Source organism: Hyperoodon ampullatus, assembly GCF_949752795.1.
Source record: "Hyperoodon ampullatus genome assembly, chromosome: 16".
NCBI classification, from domain to species: domain Eukaryota; kingdom Metazoa; phylum Chordata; class Mammalia; order Artiodactyla; family Ziphiidae; genus Hyperoodon; species Hyperoodon ampullatus.
The window spans coordinates 27756916-27776274 of NC_136929.1; the positions used below are offsets into that span (position 1 = coordinate 27756916).

Sequence of the window (19359 nt, forward strand, 5' to 3'; positions counted from 1 at the left end):
GGGAGGTGTGGACAGTGACCTGTGCTTGCACACAGGATTCTTGGTGGCTGCAGCAGCAGCCTTAGCATTTTATGCCCGTCTCTGGTGTCCGCGCTGATAGCCGTGGCTCGTGTCCGTCTCTGGAGCTCATTTAGGCGGTTCTCTGAATCCCCTCTCTTCGCACACCCCAAAACAATGGTTTCTTGCCTCTTCGGCAGCTCCAGACTTTTTCCCGGGCTCCCTCCCAGCCAGCTGTGGTGCACTAACCCCTTCAGGCTGTGTTCACGCGGCCAACCCCAGTCCTCTCCCTGGGATCTGACCTCCGAAGTCCGAGCCTCAGCTCCCAGCCCCCGCCCGGGTGAGCAGACAAGCCTCTCGGTGAGTGCTGGTTGGCACTGATCCTCTGTACGGGAATCTCTCCGCTTTGCCCTCTGCACCCCTGTTGCTGTGCTCTCCTCTGTGGCACCAAAGCTTCCCCCCTCCACGGCTCCGAAGCTTCCCCCTCTGCCACCCGCAGTCTCCGTCCATGAAGGGGCTTCCTAGTGTGTGGAAACCTTTCCTCCTTCACAGCTCCCTCCCACTGGTGCGGGTCCCGTCCCTATTCTTTTGTCTCTGTTTTTTCTTTTTTCTTTTGTCCTACCCAGGTTCGTGGGGAGTTTCTTGCCTTTTGGGAGGTCTGAGGTCATATGCCAGCGTTCAGTAGGTGTTCTGTAGGAGTTGTTCCACATGTAGATGTATTTCTGATGTTTTTGTGGGGAGGAAGGTGATCTCCACATCGTACTCCTCTGCCATCTTGAAGTTCTCTCTTATTTTATTTTTTTTCCTCAAGTTCCTCAGTTCATTTTATTACTTAAGTTTTTATTTTACAAAGAAATGTACTTGTACATATATTGTGTTTTTATGTATTGGTGAATCTATTTCTATGGAATGTATTTCCAGGGCTGTTACTGCTTGTTTAAAAACTATTGGTTTTTGTTTTTTTTGTTTTCTTTATGGTGGTTAGTGTTTTTAAAAAATGAAGGGTTTCTGTTTTCACTAACAGCAGTAAAAGGCAGTTTCTTTTGAAATACTGCCAGTAGCAGATCATATAATTCTTTAATTTCTGTCAACTCAGTGAATGTGAAGTGATATCTCATCATTATTTTCGTATATATTTCCATGACTCACATTTTTCCTGGATATTTAAATATACTCTTCTGTGAGTTTTCTCTTAAAACCCTTTCTTTGCCTGTATTGTTTTTATCCTTAAAAATTGAAAGATGTTCTCTGAATATTCTTCATATTAACTGTTTTCTGTCTTCTCTACAAATAGTGTTTCCCAATTTACTTATGATCATATAACTAAATTAGGTTATATTCTGTTACACAAAAGCACTTAACATTTTTAATAAGCAAATATGTATTTCTTTGAAATTTTTGAATTTTCTATCTAGACTAGAAAGGTCTCAGTTTCTAGCTGATTATATGATATCTTAAATATTCTTCAAAAAGCCTGTTTTATTTCTTTTTACATTAATAAATTTTAAAGCCAATGGATGATTATTGTTCTGATGTGGGGTAGACATCTAACTGTATTTTCTTACCAGTAGCCAGTTGTACAGTCATTATGTGTGAAATGGCTACCAGATTTATCATTTATTATATTCCCTTATATATCAGAATCTGTTTTCTGGGCCTTCCATTATTTTCCTGACTTACTGATCTAGTCTTATGCTAATATTATGTGGTTTATGTTTTGTATGGTATTTTAACATTTAGTAAGGTTAGCAACTCTCAGTGTCTGTCTTTTTTAATTGTTTGGGGGACTATTCTTAGTATTTAATTAAAACAAAATATAATTTTAATTGAAATTGCATTTAATTTATCTATTAGTTTTAGAAGAATTGATTTTTATGGTATTAAATATTCCCACTCAGTAACAGGATGTGTCTTTCCATTTATTCAGATTCTGTTTTTGTTTTGAATTTTATTGGGATATAGTTGATTTACAATGTTGTGTTAGTTTCAGGTGTATAGCAAAGTGAATCAGTTATACATACACGTATATCCACTCTTTTTTAGATTCTTTTCTGATATAGGCCATTACAGAGTATTGAGTAGAGTTCCCTGCGCTATACAGTAGGTCCTTATTAGTTACCTGTTTTATATACAGTAGTGTGTGTGTGTCAATCCCAATCTTCCAATTTATCCCTCCTCCCCTTGTTACCCCCCAGTAACCATAAGTTTATTTTCTACATCTTAACTCTATTTTTATTGATATTTTGTAGATAAGTTCATTTGTAGCCTTTTTTTAGATTCTACATATAAGCGATATCATGATATTTGTCTTTCTCTGTCTGACTTAAGCCATTATTTTAAAACAGGTCATAAATTTCCTTAATGCTTGGGTCTGTGCCTTCATTTGTAGTCATTTCGTAAGACTGCTTTAATGCCAAAGATCTATTCATTTGTGTTGAACACGAATTTTTTCGGTGTGGAATTATCAAAATCATATAGAATACTCAATTGGGGGTATATAATTTTCTTTTGAATTGATAAATAATTCACAATTTTAGGAGTTGGAGGAGCTGTCACTTCTAAAGTTGCATTATTCCTGTTATAATTATCCTTTTCATTCTTGTTGGACCACTTTTTTTCCCCCAGGGTTCTGTGTTATTATCACTTTAAAGTTAATATGTGAGTTTGACAGAATCAGAATGCAGGTTTTCCCCTAGAATCTTGGAGAGAATTTCAAGTCCTATTTTTGTGTTGCCATTTATAGCTAATATAATATAATGGGTTATCCTTTGGGAGATCAAATTAATTATCATGCATCTTTGTATTATGATAGATCTGATCTTTGTAAGATCAGATTATTTATGATAATTAGCCAACTTTGGGAAGTAGGGGGAATATTGTGAAAAAAAGCCCTGAGTGAGAGCAGCCACCTCCTCATCTCTGGCTTCCCTATTTGACACCTCATTAGTATTCAGGTGCTTCTTCCCAAATAATGTCTGAATTTCCTATGAGTATATTTCTGGGTTTATACTTGGCTTAACATAGTTAAATAGATCATATATAACAGGCCTTTTCTTTTAGGCTGTTGGAATATTATGATTTTTTAACAATAAGTTTTCTTTGCTTTTTTAGCCTGTTAAAAAATATTTTGGCTTTCTTTATCAAAGGATAGTATTTCTTCTAGAAAGCTATATATTTGGCTCTGTTTAGTGTATTTAAGCCCCTAACTTGTTTATTTTAAAGTTTAATTTGGATTAAAGAAAGATTCTGTGATTTTTTTTTAAAAAAACAACATTGGAGTTGAAATTTATCTTTTTGGATCTTTCCCAAGCTATTTCCATTTAAAATTAAGTGTTCCCAATCTCTGAACTTAAGCCATTGATAAATGTCATAAGTGAATTTCTAAAGTCTTTGGTCCTTTCTGAAGTTAATTCTTCTTTTTTTTCCCCGAGAGATATACTATCAGTTTCCAATAATTATTTACAGATTTAAGTGGATAGCATCTAACGAAGTACAGTAATTTCTTTATTAGTGAAGCAGAAATAAACACACGAATTAAGTCAACTTAGGAATAAATATGGAGGACACTAAGCACTATTACAGATGACTTAAATATCGTAAAATTATGACTACATATCTTAGAATAAATTTAGAATTAAACATTATTTTTAAAATAGTGCCCATGGCCAAGTCAGTAGGGCATATTATTTTATCAATTTGTTACTGTTGTAGTAAGTGATCTTCCAAATTGTCACTAATACTGGCTTTTGAAAGCCAAGAGTTTCACAGGGCACCTATGTGTTTCAAAACTGTTGCCAGGTAGATTCTTTGTCTTGTGTCTCCACAAATCTGGACAACCAGGGAGAGGCTCAGTGAGGCTGTCACAAGTTTTTCAGGACGGATCCAACCAAATAACTTTAAAGCTGGGACTTCTGCAGGATATGTGACTAAGAAGTTAGTGTTCACCGACCCTCTAGCCAGCTCCTGGGAGTGTTCTTGTTTTCTTTTATGTTATAATCAAAGGCCGTACATACGCTTAGTTCACAAATGATAGGAAAAGGACAAAGAAGAGGAAAAATAACAGGTAATTAGATGCAGTGAAAGAGAATGGGAGATGATGGCGTGTAAAGGAGAGGGAGGGGTAAGGAGACAGAATTCATGAAGCTGGCAAGCTGGGCTCACTCACTGAAGGCTGCCCACATCTCCCTAATCTGGGAGATAGCCATGTTGTTTGTTTGCTAACCTTTTAATACTAAACTGCTGGTGCCTCTTTAATTGTGAAACCTTTTTAAAGATGTTATTAATAATGGCTTTGAAGATAGCAGAATCCATTTGTACTTTCTGTAGAAATATACCAATTATGCCTATTAGGAGTGTGTAATATCTATTCATACCTTTTAATTATTCATCTCTTCATACCTTTTCTTTAAAATCGACAAATCCTGATCTGAAGGGGTGATTTCATTGCTGATTCATTTAAGTTAAGCTTAAAAGTGCAGAAAAGATGTTACAGAGTTTTGAGGAAAGAGAAGGATTTCAGTTAATAATTTATTTGTTTATTTTTAGGATCTGTGGTTGTGGTTCTGGAGAATCTGGCTGTGCTGTATGTGGATGTTGCAAGGCTTGTGCAAGAGAATTGGATGGTCAAGAGGCAAGACAAAGAGGGATTCTTGATGCAGTGAAGGAGATGATACCTTTAGACCTTCTGTTAGGTAGTATTTCTGATAGTCTAAATAATTCCTTTTAGATATGTGTTAAAAAATTAAGATAATAGTTGATTATGCAGTACTCCGTGTTTGGTAACTGACAGTGTGTCATTGATTAAGGGATGAGATTCTTTTTGTCTTTTTTTCTAAGATCCTTGCATTAAAAATCATTTGTGTTTTAGACAGTGTTTTTGCTAGCTTTTACTTTCTTGAATTTCATATAGTTCTGTCATATCTATTATAAAACTAATTGACTGACTGACTGTCAATCATCTAGCTGTCCCAGTACCCGGGGTTAACATTGAAGAACACCTTCAGTTACGCCAAGAAGAAAAACGGCAGCGTGTAATCAGGAGACACAGATTAGATGAAGGAAGAGGTAAGATGTAGCTGCAGCGAAAATGTATATGAAAATACATTTTCTTACCCTATACTGAGACCAGTTAAAAGTTTACAGAGTAGGCTGATTTGGTAAGAAATTAAAATTAGTAACATTCTAGTAACTCATGAAAGTATTATGAAAATATTCAGGGTATTACAATTGTGCTAATAATAACATACATTTAATTCGGTATTGTGTTTATGGCATAAGTCAACCATATTAAGAATTGTGCCATATGCCAAGCATCAAAAACTATTAGCAATGGCAATCTTTAAAAAAATACAAATTTGAAGAACTGTCCTTCACCCGTATTTTGACTCATCTACTTAACTCTGAACACCAGTAGTTTAGTATTTTAAGTTCTGATTTCTTACTCATTTACAATTATTATCATTTGGGCATAGTCTCACTGCTCTTCCTTCCAATTTAGTGCATAATGATGCTTTTATGTATCTTTCCGGAAAAAGCTTATTCTGGTTATGTACAAGAAGGGTAAGTTGGAGGGTCTGCAGGTTTTAATTGCAAAGATAGATTTATTATCTATTATCTATCTTTTCCTCATTGTTTATGACTATTTCTCAGCCTAAAAACTACATTTAACAGTGATTATAGTAAGTATTTTAGTATATATCCAACAAGCAGAGATAAATATAAGTATTACTAAAGTTATTCTTGCCCAATAGAATCTTTTCTTTGTAGGATTAAGACAGATTGTTACAAAGGTCTGTAATTTTATTCCTCTGCTAGGCAAAATTTTGATTCGAAATATTTAGTGATAGATAAAGCCTATCACTCATTTAACCATCATTACAGACTTTGTTAGGTGTTCCTTTTTTTAATATAAAATGGAGTAAGTTGAATATAAAATATATAGCACATATGGTAATTCTGTTTTTATTAAACTTAGGTCATAAGACATCTGCTTAGAACTTGAAGATTGTTCATTATAGTGTCTAATAAGCAATGTTGAGGAATTGATACAGTGAATATTTGCTGTTAGTTTGGCTTTGTTTACATAAAATCATTGCCTTTAAATGATATTTTAATGAGATTAATGTATCTACTCTTATTTATATTATATAAATGTATGAGAAAATTGCATATTAAATGTTATGTAGAGAATAGGGTAAAATTTAAGTTCTGGGTCTTTATGACACATGGTAATTAAGTGATAATTCCTTTTGTATTAATAGTATGATTTGCTTAAGGTTAATTACTAGTGATACTTTTACTACCTGTTTTTTTTTTTTTGAAATATTAGGTTGAATCATACGAAATGACCTACAAAACCCAGCTATTTCCTATGTTTCAACCAAAGTATAGCAAATCCTTGTGATGACATTTAATTACTTGCCTAATGCTATATATCTTATTTTTTTCTCTCCCTCTATAAAAAGCTGTTCTTCTCTAGGTATAGTATATATTTCTGTATATCAGAAGTAAAAGAACATTGATGATGCACTGGTTATTCAACAAAACTTTGTGATAGCAGAATATTCTTTTGCCTTTTATTTTAAAATGTATCATAGACCTTTAAAAGATAAACTCTAACCCTTTAAGAGTTAAAAAACTCCATTATTTAAATATTTATGGAAATTAGATTATTGTATCTGTGCTTTAACAAGCTTTCCCAGCGATTCTGAGGGTGCTGAAGTGTGAGAACCGCTGCTCTAGGGCAGTGATGTTCTAAGTTTGTTACATGGGCCTTCTACATCAGAATCACCTGGGCCTCATGCTTCAGCATTTCTGCCTGAGGGTCCTCGATACAGATTTGAGTCACATGCACAGTGTTCTAGGGCTCTTGTTTGGCACCATGCTAGCAAGGATTGTTAGTCTCGTTTTGTCCTCATGAGGAAAAGGAATGTCAAATAAATTTTTAGTGTTCCAACTGCCACATGTACATACTTGTCTTTTCTCCACACACCCCCCCCACCCGCCTTGGCTTCTGCTTGGTGTTTTTTAGGTAACTAACAGTTAGCAGTCTGTTGGTAATTATGCTTATTAGTAATTGGCTTTACCTGTATTGAAATTTCAGCCTTTCAGTATTAGATTAAGTTAAATTATTTTACTTGATTTATCTATCATCCTATTCACCAAGTTTGTGTTATTTGTTTTAAAGTTGCTCAAAATTTTAGGACCTAGCTCGTGTATCAAAAGCCTTGCTCATAAACCTCAGGCCTATTGATGTAGTTCAGCTGCTGTTCATGACACAAATTCTGTTGCTGTTGAAACCCCCAAAAGTAGTGTGGTTACTACTTTTTGATAAAGTTGGAACTTTAATTTTTTTATGCTATTAGTCTTCTAGATAATACTTTTCTTACATATATATTCTTAGGTACCAATAGTATTCATTTACAGATTTTATTTCAGTGGTGTTTGTGATCATTTTTAGTTTGTTTTTTAGATTAGACAGAGTTGATTGATATATAATTTCTCTGAGACTTGTATTAACTTTACAAGTGGAGTGCTTGTTCAGTGGGATTTTTAAGTAGAACTCTTTAAGTCATCAGGACTCCTGGGTGATTGTATCAATGTTCTTATCTTTATATTCCTTCTCAGCGCTCTGTTTTAAGGAAAACTAAGCTCAAATAATGTTGCCTATTTTTCCTTCTTTCTTTTTCCCCTAAATGTCAAATCAAAATTCCATGGTTGTGAGCTGTTGATGGGGTGAGTTACGTCCTGGTTTGCCTGGGACAGTCCCATTTTATGCCTATTGTTCAGATGTATTTCTTACAGTGCCCCCTTTTGCTCTCGGTAGAGAGTCTCATTTGGATAATAAGCTATATAGTTAGCATAGCTATATAGCATGGTGGTTGAATATATGGGTTCTGAAGTTAGACTTTGGTTCATATCCTGGCTTCTTAAGTTTTACTTGGAGTATAACCACTCTGAACCTCAGTTTCCCTACCTTTAAAACGAAGATTACAACTGTACCTACGTTAAGTAGGGATGAGGATTAAGTGACTTGCATGAAAATGCCTGACCTATACTAAGCCCTGGGTAAATGGTGATGATGGCGATGGTGATGATGAGGATGCTAGTGGTGGTGGTGGGCTATTTAGTAAACTTCTGTTCTCTTTGGATTTGATTCTTTTCCAACTCTGGCCTCTACTTGACTGCTTTTCTCGCAACATTGGGATGCTCATCACAAAATTTTGATTATTATTAATAAAACCCCCTACATCTTCTGTAGAATAAAATGATTCTATCTTGATAGAAAAAAATCAGTTTCCCATAGTCACAAGTTAGAATCTAAAAACAAGTTTATTATAGTCTCTCCAGTTTCAAAGTGATTGAGAAGTTATTGGTATTGATTTTCAAGCCTCGAAAACCATTAAGTTTTCTTAATTTGACATGTCAAATCCAGTATTAGCTGATCTTCCAATACTACCTTAAACTCTCCTTTTAAATTAAAATATATGAAGCACATGGAAAACATAAGTAAGAAAAATATGTCAATGTAATTCTCATCCAAATATAACCACTATAGAATTTTGGTATACTTTCTTAAAGGTTTTCTATGCATACTTTTTTGTTTAGACATTTTACATCATTTCATAGTGTGATATATATTGGTGTACTGTTTTTTCCCCTTAATAATTATATCATAAATTTTTTGTGCCTTATTGTAATACCATATTGAAGTAATACAGGAATTTAGGTTAAAGGTTTTCCACAAGCCTATCCTTTAATTAAATTATTACTTTCATTTGTTTCATCGGTATCTTCTAATTGAGTTTTATACATTTCCAGTTACATCACTGACTGAATCTTTTTTTTAATATATAAATTTATTTATTTGTTTGTTTGTTTATTTATTTATTTATTTATTTATTGGCAGTGTTGGGTCTTCGTTGCTGCACTCAGGCTTTCGCTAGTTGCGGCGAGCCGGAGCTACTCTTTGTTGCAGTGTGTAGGCTTCTCATTGCAGTGACTTCGCTTCTCTTGTTTGGAGCACGGCCTCTAGGCGCGCGGGCTTCAGTAGTTGTGGCTCGTGGGCTCTAGAGCACAGGCTCAGTAGTTGTGGTGCATGGGCTTAGTTGCTCCGCGGCATGTGGGATCTTCTCGGACCAGGGCTCAAACCCATGTCCCCTGCATTGGCAGGCGGATTCTTAACCACTGCTCCACCAGGAAGTCCCTCACTGACTGAATCTTATATTTCATATATTTGCTTAATGTTACAGTATGTACGTTTTTAAAATTTTTCTAGCAGTTTTTTCCTTGCCCTCCCATTCTCTTTTACCAAGCAAATGAGGTTTAGTCTAATAGGTATATTTCTGTATCTTACTCCATTAAATTATAATCATGTGCAGATATCTATACATATGTGAGCGTGTAGGCATATGTTTATTTACAGAAGGGATATTGTATTAAATATACAATTGTTTGCAACACCTTTTTCCCATTTTACAGTACAACATGAACACATACTAGTGAATATGGATCTATCACATTCTATTTAATAGCTACATAACATTTCATAATATGTCTGTACCACAGTTTATTCAGCCATTATTTTGTTGATGGTCATTAAGGTTATTTTCAGGGTTTTGTGGATTTTGCTATAATAATATATTCTTAAACTTCTAGCCATATGTAGTGGAATTTTTGTTTATATAATAGAGCTTCCCAGAAATAGCATATTTGGGCCAGAGAGTGTGTATGTTTTAAATTTTAACAGATACTTCAAATTTTTTTAAAAATGTTATAGGAATTTATCTTCCTAAGACTTACGTATGAGAGTGGTGTTTTCCTGTAGCACCACCTTTATTAGGTATTATTTTTAATTTTTGCAAAACGTTGGTGAGCGATGTTATATCCTTGCTAATTTAAATAGCACAGAAGTACTTTTTCTTTATAAATCTTGTTTTAATGGCTGAATATTACTCCAGTGAGAAAATATACCATAGTTTTTTATTAACTGTTCTTCTTTTTGGATTGTTTTAATTTTTCGTTACAATTAATAAGGTTATAATAACACCTTTGAGCTGAAATCTTTTAAAAAATATTTCAGTTTTCCTTAGGACAGATTTCTGTTTGTATAATTACTGGGCCAAAGGATAATAATAATTTTTAGGTTCTTGAAATGTATCACCAGTAACTTTCTGAAAGTAACTCTGTACTTTCCCACCCTCAAGTTTTGCCAGCTGCCCCTCCAGTGTGCTTAGTTTTGTCATAGCACACCATCATAATTTCTTCTTGAGTTTTATGTAAACTTCCCTCAACCATTAGACTGTGAGCTTCTTGAATCAGAGATGGGGTCTTGTTTATGCAAGTGTTCTTAGAACCTTGCATGGTGCCTGAAATTGGTCAGTAGTTAATATGTGCTTGTTGACTAACTGAAAACATTTCATGGACTTCTCTTCACCTCTACAATGAAGTGTAATGGTATCAAAAGACATTAATTACCTCTTTTGTATATTCATCTCCAAACTCATTTCCCACTACTTTCTGCCTCATAACCTTATACTCCATCCATTTCAGCTATGTGCGTGTGTTTTTCTTTTTTCCCTCTCATCCCATTTATTAAAGAAACAGTAAGAAAAGATACACTGCAGGAAAACACCAACCGTCCTTTCACATCAGGCTGAACGAAGCACAGTTATTTCTCCCCTTCATTCCCCCCACCCCCACCCCAATTCACATAACCCCATCCACATCAGTTTAATTTTGAGGTCCTTTGATTGGGAGTACCAGTGGAGAGGGAGTGGGGTGAGCAGTGGAGCCTTGATCCTGGCTTCCTTTAAGTAAGTCCCAGGAGAAGGGAGCTGCAGGCCCAGTCAGGCAAGCAGAAATTGTATTTGGTGGCTCTCTGAAGTGGTTGCACTTCCCTGTTCTGTGTTCCAGCCCCCAGGGGAAGGTATGGCAGTAGAGGGTGGCCAGGTCAGTGCTGCTGAAGCATGGTCCGCTCACCAACACAACATTTCTGGAGAGCAGTGAGCTGATTCTCCAGTGGTGAGCAGGGGACCGCATATGAATTGGGACCTGCAGGCCAATGTATCTCTGAGGAAAAGTCCACAAGAACAATTCAAGGTTGTTCAAGGTAGTAAGAAACAAGGGGCAGAAAGCTGTGGGACAAAAGCACAGCAGGCTTCGGGAAGGCTGGGGATCATTCCCACCTGCCAAAATCCATGTCCCACAGATAACATTTTGCCTTCACTCAAGAAAGACGCAGGGGGGGGGAAAGGCTCATTTGAACTTGAAGCCCAGCTATGTACTTCAGACTGTAGCTCCATATCTACGCTTTCACCCAAAACACAGCCCCTGCTCAGAACCACAGTGTCTGGAAACCAAGGTGGTCCTGGAGAGAAAATGGCGCCTAAGGGGGTAACATTCCATTTGGGTACATTGTAGCCATTGGAGCCCCTGGTCTGGGAAAGCAGCTGGGTTTGTGCCAGGGAGGCTCCCCACTCTAGGAAATGGGACCAAAGTCTTGCTTGCAGGGCCATTCATCCTTGGAAAGGAAGCTGGGTTTAGACCCAGGGTCCCAGTTGGCCTTGCAAAAGGAGCTGGGTTGATACCCACAGGGCCTGCTGGTGAAGAGCCTAGGGAGCTGACCTGGGGGAATTAACCTGACCAGGTCCTAATGGGCCAGTAGACCTTGGGAAGGTAGCTGGACTTGGACCCTGTAAACTAGTGGCCCATGGGAAGTTAGCTGGGTTGGAGCCTAGTGGCCCAGAGGCTCTTGGGAAAATTGCTGGACTTGAGCCCTGGAGGCCAGCAGACCTCTGGAAGTTAACTGGGTTTGAAGCCAATGTGTTAGAAGACTGAGAGAAAGCAGCTGGGTTCAATCCCCCTGAACCTGTCCCCCTTGGAAAAGGATTAGCATTTACTCCCATGGGGCCAGCGGGCCTTGAAAAATGAGCTGAATTAGGGCCAATGGGGCCAGGAGCCCTTGACATGGGAGATGGATTTGGCCCTGGAAGGCCAGTTCCCTGAGAGCCAGGACCCGAGTTTGGGCCTGTGGGGCCAGGTGTGCTGGCCGTGGAAGATGAGCTTGTGCCCACGTTTCCAGAAGCTTGTGAGAAAGAAGCTGAATTTGCTCCTAAAAGACCAGCTGCTCTTAGAATGGGGGCAAGATCTGGGCTTTGAGGTCCAGCCATTCTTAAGACCAGATCCTGTGCCCAAGAGGCCACCCGCTCTGGTGTCCAAATTAGGGCTTGGGCCCAGGCCACCTGCCCTTGGATTAGGCCCAAGGCCTGGACCCAGGCCACTTGATCTTGGGTTGGGCCCAAGGCCAGGGCCTGGAAACGTACCTTGGGGCAGGGTTTGTACCTACAAAGCCTGATCTCAGATTGGGACTTGGTCCGGGGCCCAGGCCAACAGGTCTAGGATTGGGAGGACCATTCCCAGATGTCAACAGGACACCTGTTCTCAGGTTGGGTCCAGATCCAGGGCCCATGGGGCCACCACTTCTGGGGTCAGGACCTGTTCCCAGAACACCATCTGGCCTTGGGTTGGACATAGGACCTGGCCCTGGGAGACTCCCTAACCTTGGGTTAGACAGAGGCCCTGGGCCTGGAAGAGCCCCTGCTCCAGGATTTAGAGCTGACCCTGGGCTTGGGCCCAAGAGACCACCCGGCCTTGGGAAAGAAACTGCACCTATGCCAGTGGGATTCATCCCTCTTGGAAAAGAAGCCATGCTTGGGTCACGAGCACCAGCAGGGAAAGGTGCTGGATTTGAAGCCAGTGAACCTCATGAAGTTGGAAAAGGAGATGGGTTCCTTGGAAATGGGGCCAAATTTCCAAGAGAACCTGTTGGAAAGAGATCCCCAAGGAAGGGATCTGAGTTCATACCCAGTGGGTGGCCTGTGTTTAAAACAGGACTCCCTTGTGGTCCCAGGAAACTATCCATCTGTCCTTGAGGTGGCAGCGGAGCATGAGTCCAAGGAGTTGGCCGCTCTCTAGGAAAATCCGGGGTTCTTTCATACTTTCTTGGGGACGTCGGTGATAATGGGCTTGGGGCGAGTTTTGAAAAGGATCTTGTTTTTGGTGAGTGCCGTCACCAGGTACGGGGTGCCATTCTCGCAGCCAAAATCATCACAGTCTTGCTCCCCCCCCGGAGTGTGTTTAACAAGGACGGCAAAGGGTTTCTCCAGGTGGATGATTTTCCCATACAGGATACGATGCCCCACGATCAGCACAGGGATCCCCTCAGTGGTGCAGGTCTCCCAGGAGGTTTCCAGCTAACCCAGTGCTGTAGCGAGCCTCGATCTCCCCCTGTAGCTCCATCAGCACCCATTCTGCCAGGCCTCCAGCCCCAGCACTGGAAATAACCATCTGCACCATGAGCTTTCCGCCTTTAAAAAGCAACTGAAAATAAGCTGCCGTGGCCGCCGCCGAGCGCAGTGCCGCACAGCCAACTGGTGACAACCAAACCTCCTGTCGCTGTTGCCATCGCCGCCGTGAGCACTCGTGTGTGTTTTTAATGACCATACAGTAATGTTGTTTATGTCTTCATGCTTTTATAAATCCTATTCCTTTTACCTGGAATGCCCTCTCTTCTCTTCTTTCTCTCTTGGCAAACTTTTTCTCATTTTTTGACATCTTTTTTTTTTTTTTGGCTGCGTCAGGTCTTCGTTGCTGTGCGCAGGCTTTCGCTAGTTGTGGCGAGCGGGGGCTACTCTTCGTTGCGGTGCGCGGGCTTCTCATTGCAGTGGCTTCCTTTGTTGCAGAGGACAGGCTCTAGGCGCACAGGCTTCAGTAGTTCTGGCCTGTGGGCTCAGCAGTTGTGGCTCGCAGGCTCCAGAGCACAGGCTCCGTAGTTGTGGTGCACAGGCTTAGTTGCTTCACGGCATGTGGGATCTTCCTGGACCTGGGCTTGAACCCATGTCCCCTGCATTGGCAGGCAGATTCTTAACCACCAGGGAAGTCCCTCTTTGAAACCTCTTTGATTCACTCAAGTTGATTTGATCACTTTTCATCCTTCAGGATATGATGTGTATAGATTTACTTTATGGCATTTATTAGAACATATTGCAATTCTTTGTTTTTATTCTGTCTTCCCTGGTAGACTGAACTTGAATGAGGTCTGTGTCTTTGTCATTATATCTATGATACCTAGCATCTGTTGCATTAAGTATAATCAAAAATGTTTGGTGAATAAATGAATGACTTAACTATGTAAGAAAAATTATTTTAGTCCATGGGATACAAGAGTATTTTAGAACCTGGTAACTTGATATTATAAATGGTAACTTAAGTTGAGCTCGAGTGATGTACTTTCTATGTGTGATTGCCAGTGGGCCTTCTGTATTTATGTATAGAAAGGACTCTGAAAAGATTGAATTTATGAGAAGCTAAATTACTCTGAATATTATGGGTATAATATTTTTATGGAAAGACATAATATCTCAGGCAGACCACAGAAATTAGAAAATGGTAATACAGCTTAATATTATTGTTATTTTAATATTTACAATTCTTTTGTATAGTTGGAAAGTGTCTTACACTTTTTAGAGTGATATTATCTGCTAATAATATTTATATTATCTGCTTTAGTAAATCAATTGAAAAATAGGGCAAGTTGAAGAAATGACATGTGTTCATATTTGAAATGTATCTCATTTTATTATATTTTAAAGATGAAGCTTAGCTTATATAATCTTAGTTTGAAAATGATTGATACTGTGTTACTGGAAAATAATATTTAATTCTTCTATTAACATTAAATTAGCATATTTCTACCTGTAGTAATCATAGAATATGTTATTGTTGGTTTTTCATAGAATTGATGCTGCTTGTGTTTTTTTCTATATCTAGAGACATAATTTAAATGTATTTTTTTTCTACCCATTTTTTAATGTTTAATGCAGGGTACTTTGGTATTTAATATGACATTTGTCAAATTTTATTACAGAGCAATAGTTTCATTTTGTCACATTGTTAGAAAAATTAATTATAGCTGAAGATCTATAGAGAATCACAGAAATTTAATTAAAAGTGTTCAGTGCATATATACTGTCAATTTCCTTTTCAAATACTGGTAACTTCTTAACTGTCAAATTTAGTGTTTTGAAATTTGTAAGCATTTTTGATATTGCTAAAACTCAAAGAAGCTGTGGTTCTGTTCTATAAGAAAAGAACTAAAATTTTAAGGTATAATTTAAAGTTTTCTTTTCAAGCTAAACAGTAATGGGGGAAACAGTTTTTAAATTTTATTGAAATTAATTTGACTACAGATTTTTTTCTTAAATACTGTATAAGTAGAAATGACTGTAATCTGTGTCAGTGTATATTTATGTATATATGTATACGTACATAGAGGAGCTTCAGAAAGAAATTGTTTTATGAGAGAACCATTAATGTTCTAAAAATGTTACTGGGTTTAGAGTCCCCTCTTCATCATCAATATGAAATTCAGCTTATCCTTATGTCTGATTTTGTGTATATGGTTAAAATCATAAAGTTAGATTTATCTATTTTAGTAAATCAAATCAAATACATCTTATACAATTCTGTCTTTATAAAGCAGTGATTTTATATATATACATATACATGTATATATGTGTGTATGTTGTATGTATGTATATGTGTGTATATAAATGTGTATGTATATAAATATGTATATCTCAGATCATAGGAATTTTTTGTTTTTGTTTTTGACCACCTTGTTTTCTTACCTCTATGACAGAATGTAGTTGTCAGTAACATCTTGGTTTTGTATCAAGATTGATGTGGATATTAAATCTTGAAGACCTTGTTAAAATTTAATCATTAATTTGAAACTTTGTTGGTGTTTGGTATTTTAAAAGGAAAGATATTTGTTTTTAATGAATGTGTGGTTTACCAAGTTTGAATATATATGATATTAAAAGATTTGTAAGATAATTTGATTTATTCTATTTGAACTCTCTGATTATCTATTTGAGACTATTAGTAACTACCTAATAATTTTATAAGTATAAAAGATCAGAATTTTTACTTTATTAACTATATTTAAGATAATAAAACTTCTGTGTAGAATGGTGAATAGGTTGTGGTTGGGAGTGGGAGGTTAACGGGGGGGATTTGGGAGAAAAGTATCATGTCCAAAACTTTAATTTCCATGCTTTTTAGTTTGAATTATTTTTGTTCATTGTAGTGTTTTCATTTTGTGAGCTTTTCTATGCACATACAAAATGTTTCTCCTCAGGCCCCCTTGTATTTGCTGGTCCTATTTTTATGAACCATCGAGAACAGGCTCTAGCCAGACTCAGATCCCATCCAGCACAGCTAAAGCATAAACGGGACAAGCACAAAGGTATTTGGTCTTCCTTATCAACTAGGTGGGATACTTTCCCAATTTCTTCCACTTATTTGAATTTTGTCTCTGGGAAAATGCACAAACCTAATTCTTCTACTTTGCTTCTATCATTATTATATAGCCTGAGGAGAAAGAACATGCTGAAAGTGTACTGTTTGTCAATAACTGTCAATCTTATTTTATTGTATTTTTTTTGGTTAACTTTAATAAAAATAAGACATTTTACAGTATATCTTTTTCTTTTCCATTTCTTTTCAAATTTCCTAAAGTTAAGGGAAGGTGGAAAAAATAATTATTGCTCTCTATTTTATATACTTTATTATCTGCTCTTAGATCACTGCCATCTGGCACTTTGTAGTCCTTTTCTCTTTTTTAAATTCTGTTTATTTGCTTTAGAATTAACAGAATTGCTAAGTTCAGTGTATAAAGTAATAATGAGTTGACTGCTACAGCGCTTCCACTGTTTTAATATAAAAGTTTATATTCACAATACACATGATTTATTTGATATTTGATATATTCCTAAAGTAAGATTATTTTTCCTTAAACCACAGATTATGGGTCAACTAAGATCAGGAAAGAATTTAATGCAGAGAACTTATAAATTTATGTATAAATTCTGCCTTGAATCCTGGCATGGGAACCAAGCACTCTTTGAGTAGTACAACTTAGACCTACTATTTTCTTAAATGCCTGAAATAAACCCTGCAAAATAGAAGATTTTAAAAACACATATTCCATGCAAATTAATCTTACTAATGTTTTTTTCTTTTTTGGGGGCTGCAAAACTGTTATAGACTAATTTTATTTTTAAAATTTCATATGCCATATATTATAATCAACTTTATTTTTCTTTGCCTGTTTCAATCTATCAGTTTGTCACTCAAAGCAAAAATGCAAAACAAAATGGACAAAAACCCCTGTTTTTAGTAAAAACACAAATAGAGCACTACTCAAGTTATATTCTGCAGAAATAAAAATTGAGAGTATTTTAAGTCTAATGTGATTAACCGTAGTAAAATTTGTGATTGCTTTATTTACTGGGTGCTCTAACAATGCCATTAATATTTAAAACTAAGAAATAATATTTGGGGTGTGCTATGTAAATTATTTTGGTTATTGCTAGAATCTCTGATCTCACATTTTCTACTATGCCAGTATTAGAACAGATTTGATCAAGTGTCTTTTTCTTGCCAATTATATGAAAGCGGAGTTCTTCCAATACTTTACCGGAGGTTAACTATTCACATTTCATTAAACAGTTTTAAAACTTTTTCAGCTCCATGTTAGTATCTTATAGACAGTCATCTTTGTTTTTTTCCAGAATTTTAAAATGAAATGCTAAAGAAAACCAAGGTTACAAATTTAAAACAGACTTTTTACGATGTCACACTGATTAGCTATAGAAATTACTCAACAATAGCGAGCCTTACTTCCATCTTGTCTGCCACAGGGTAACCTCTTTGGAAGGACTTACTTTGTAGTATTACAGCATAAGGCCATTTTTCTTTTAATCATCAGATTGTATGGTTTTATAGAGTGGAATAGTTTCATCTCTTTACCACCAAAGTGAATTTAAAGTGTAAGTAATCCTTTATCAGATGGTGTCCCATTTTATCTAGAGAGTATTAACTTACCAGTCACTGTACATCCACAGGTTCGCTTTGCCTGACTCCCTTTGCATTCGCTGTGCCTGTCATTTAATCCCCTTGCCAGTCACTGCTTTTACTCCTGCTGCATATAGTCATAGTCTTTTAATAAATTATTTTTCCTATGTATATTTTTTTTCTCTTTTGTATTACCGTGTTTATCTTGCACTGACAAATTCACTGTATTAATTGCTGTGTTCTCTCTTACATTTAATTATGTTGGTGGTACACATTGTAGGATAATAATGATTTAAATTTTCTAGACTATGACTTTTTTGTAGGGGTGTGTGGAGGGTAAGAACTGTGGATTTATTGTTATCAGGAGTGAGTTCTAAGATGGAACGATGGAAAGCTTCTGGCTGATTGGAAAGAATTCAGAGAAGGTCACGGAATCTATCCTATACAGGCAAATTTTGACCAGAGGCAAAATAGTGTATAAGATGGAATCAATTATGTATAACATATAATCCATATAACATATAGTATTTAAAGAATGTAATGTAGACTGTATTTTAAACAGTTATCTGAATTAACATGTGTTTCAACTGTTCAGTGCCTTACATAGAAAAAAAAGATTTTAATGTACTACTCTTAGTTAGGAACATTTGAATTATTCTGGAGATAGTCTTGAAGTGACTGATGTGAAAATCTGAAGGCGCAGTCAAAAACGTCTGTGTGTATTTTACACCTGTTTTCTGTAAAGAAACAGTGTGGTGTAATGGAAATACAGCCTTTGGAATTAGGCCTCAGTTTTAATCCTATTTTTCATTTACTAGAACTGTGTGGCCGTTCATAAATTTCTTAATCTCTTTGGTTTCAGTTTCCTTCTTTTAAAAATAGGAATGATAATTCCTAACTGAATATGTTGATATGAAGATTAAATTAAGATGTGTGTGTGTGTGTGTGTGTATGTGTATACTTTGCAAATAAAAATTCTCCATGAATACTAGCTTGAATTCTTTGAATTGAATTCCTTGCATCCTCTTTTAGAATTATCTTAAAGGTACAAAATTTGAGATTTGTTAAATGTGTAATTAATTTATTTTTACAAAAGATTTAAGATGTCAGCCATTTGGTGGTGGTAAAGTGTGTGAGCCTTATTTTTGATCAATTTCTAAAACTGCTCTACCATTTATTACTTTGGGCTGGCTACTTAACCCCTCTAAAGCCTTGATTTTCCCAACTGCAAAATGGAATAACAATACCCTTATCATCAGATTATTGTATTGATTAAGGAGAGCAACAATAGTGAATATTGACTGAACACTTTTCATACATTATTGCACTTATTTCTCATAAGTACCATGTGAGGTAATATACCATTATTCCTATCTTATAGATGGGAAAAAACTAAAACTCAAAAAGATCCAGTGTCCAGTTATCATAAAACTAGCAAATAGT

General features: G+C 36.5%; 1 protein-coding gene and 1 pseudogene across 3 annotated transcripts in view; one reads left to right on the plus strand and one right to left on the minus strand.

The window, feature by feature from the left end:
- MYCBP2 (MYC binding protein 2) overlaps positions 1–19359 on the plus strand; it is a 266872-nt gene that overhangs the window by 77281 nt on the left and 170232 nt on the right. For both annotated transcript variants that reach the window (XM_079721660.1, XM_079721659.1), the window contains exons 16-18: positions 4543–4688; positions 4960–5061; positions 16199–16306. In XM_079721660.1, the coding sequence (XP_079577786.1) occupies positions 4543–4688; positions 4960–5061; positions 16199–16306 (356 nt within the window). The remainder of the gene's footprint in view (positions 1–4542; positions 4689–4959; positions 5062–16198; positions 16307–19359) is intronic.
- Positions 11384–12993, minus strand: LOC307065170 (decreased expression in renal and prostate cancer protein-like; annotated as a pseudogene). The gene has a single exon. The product of its transcript is annotated as a decreased expression in renal and prostate cancer protein-like (transcript).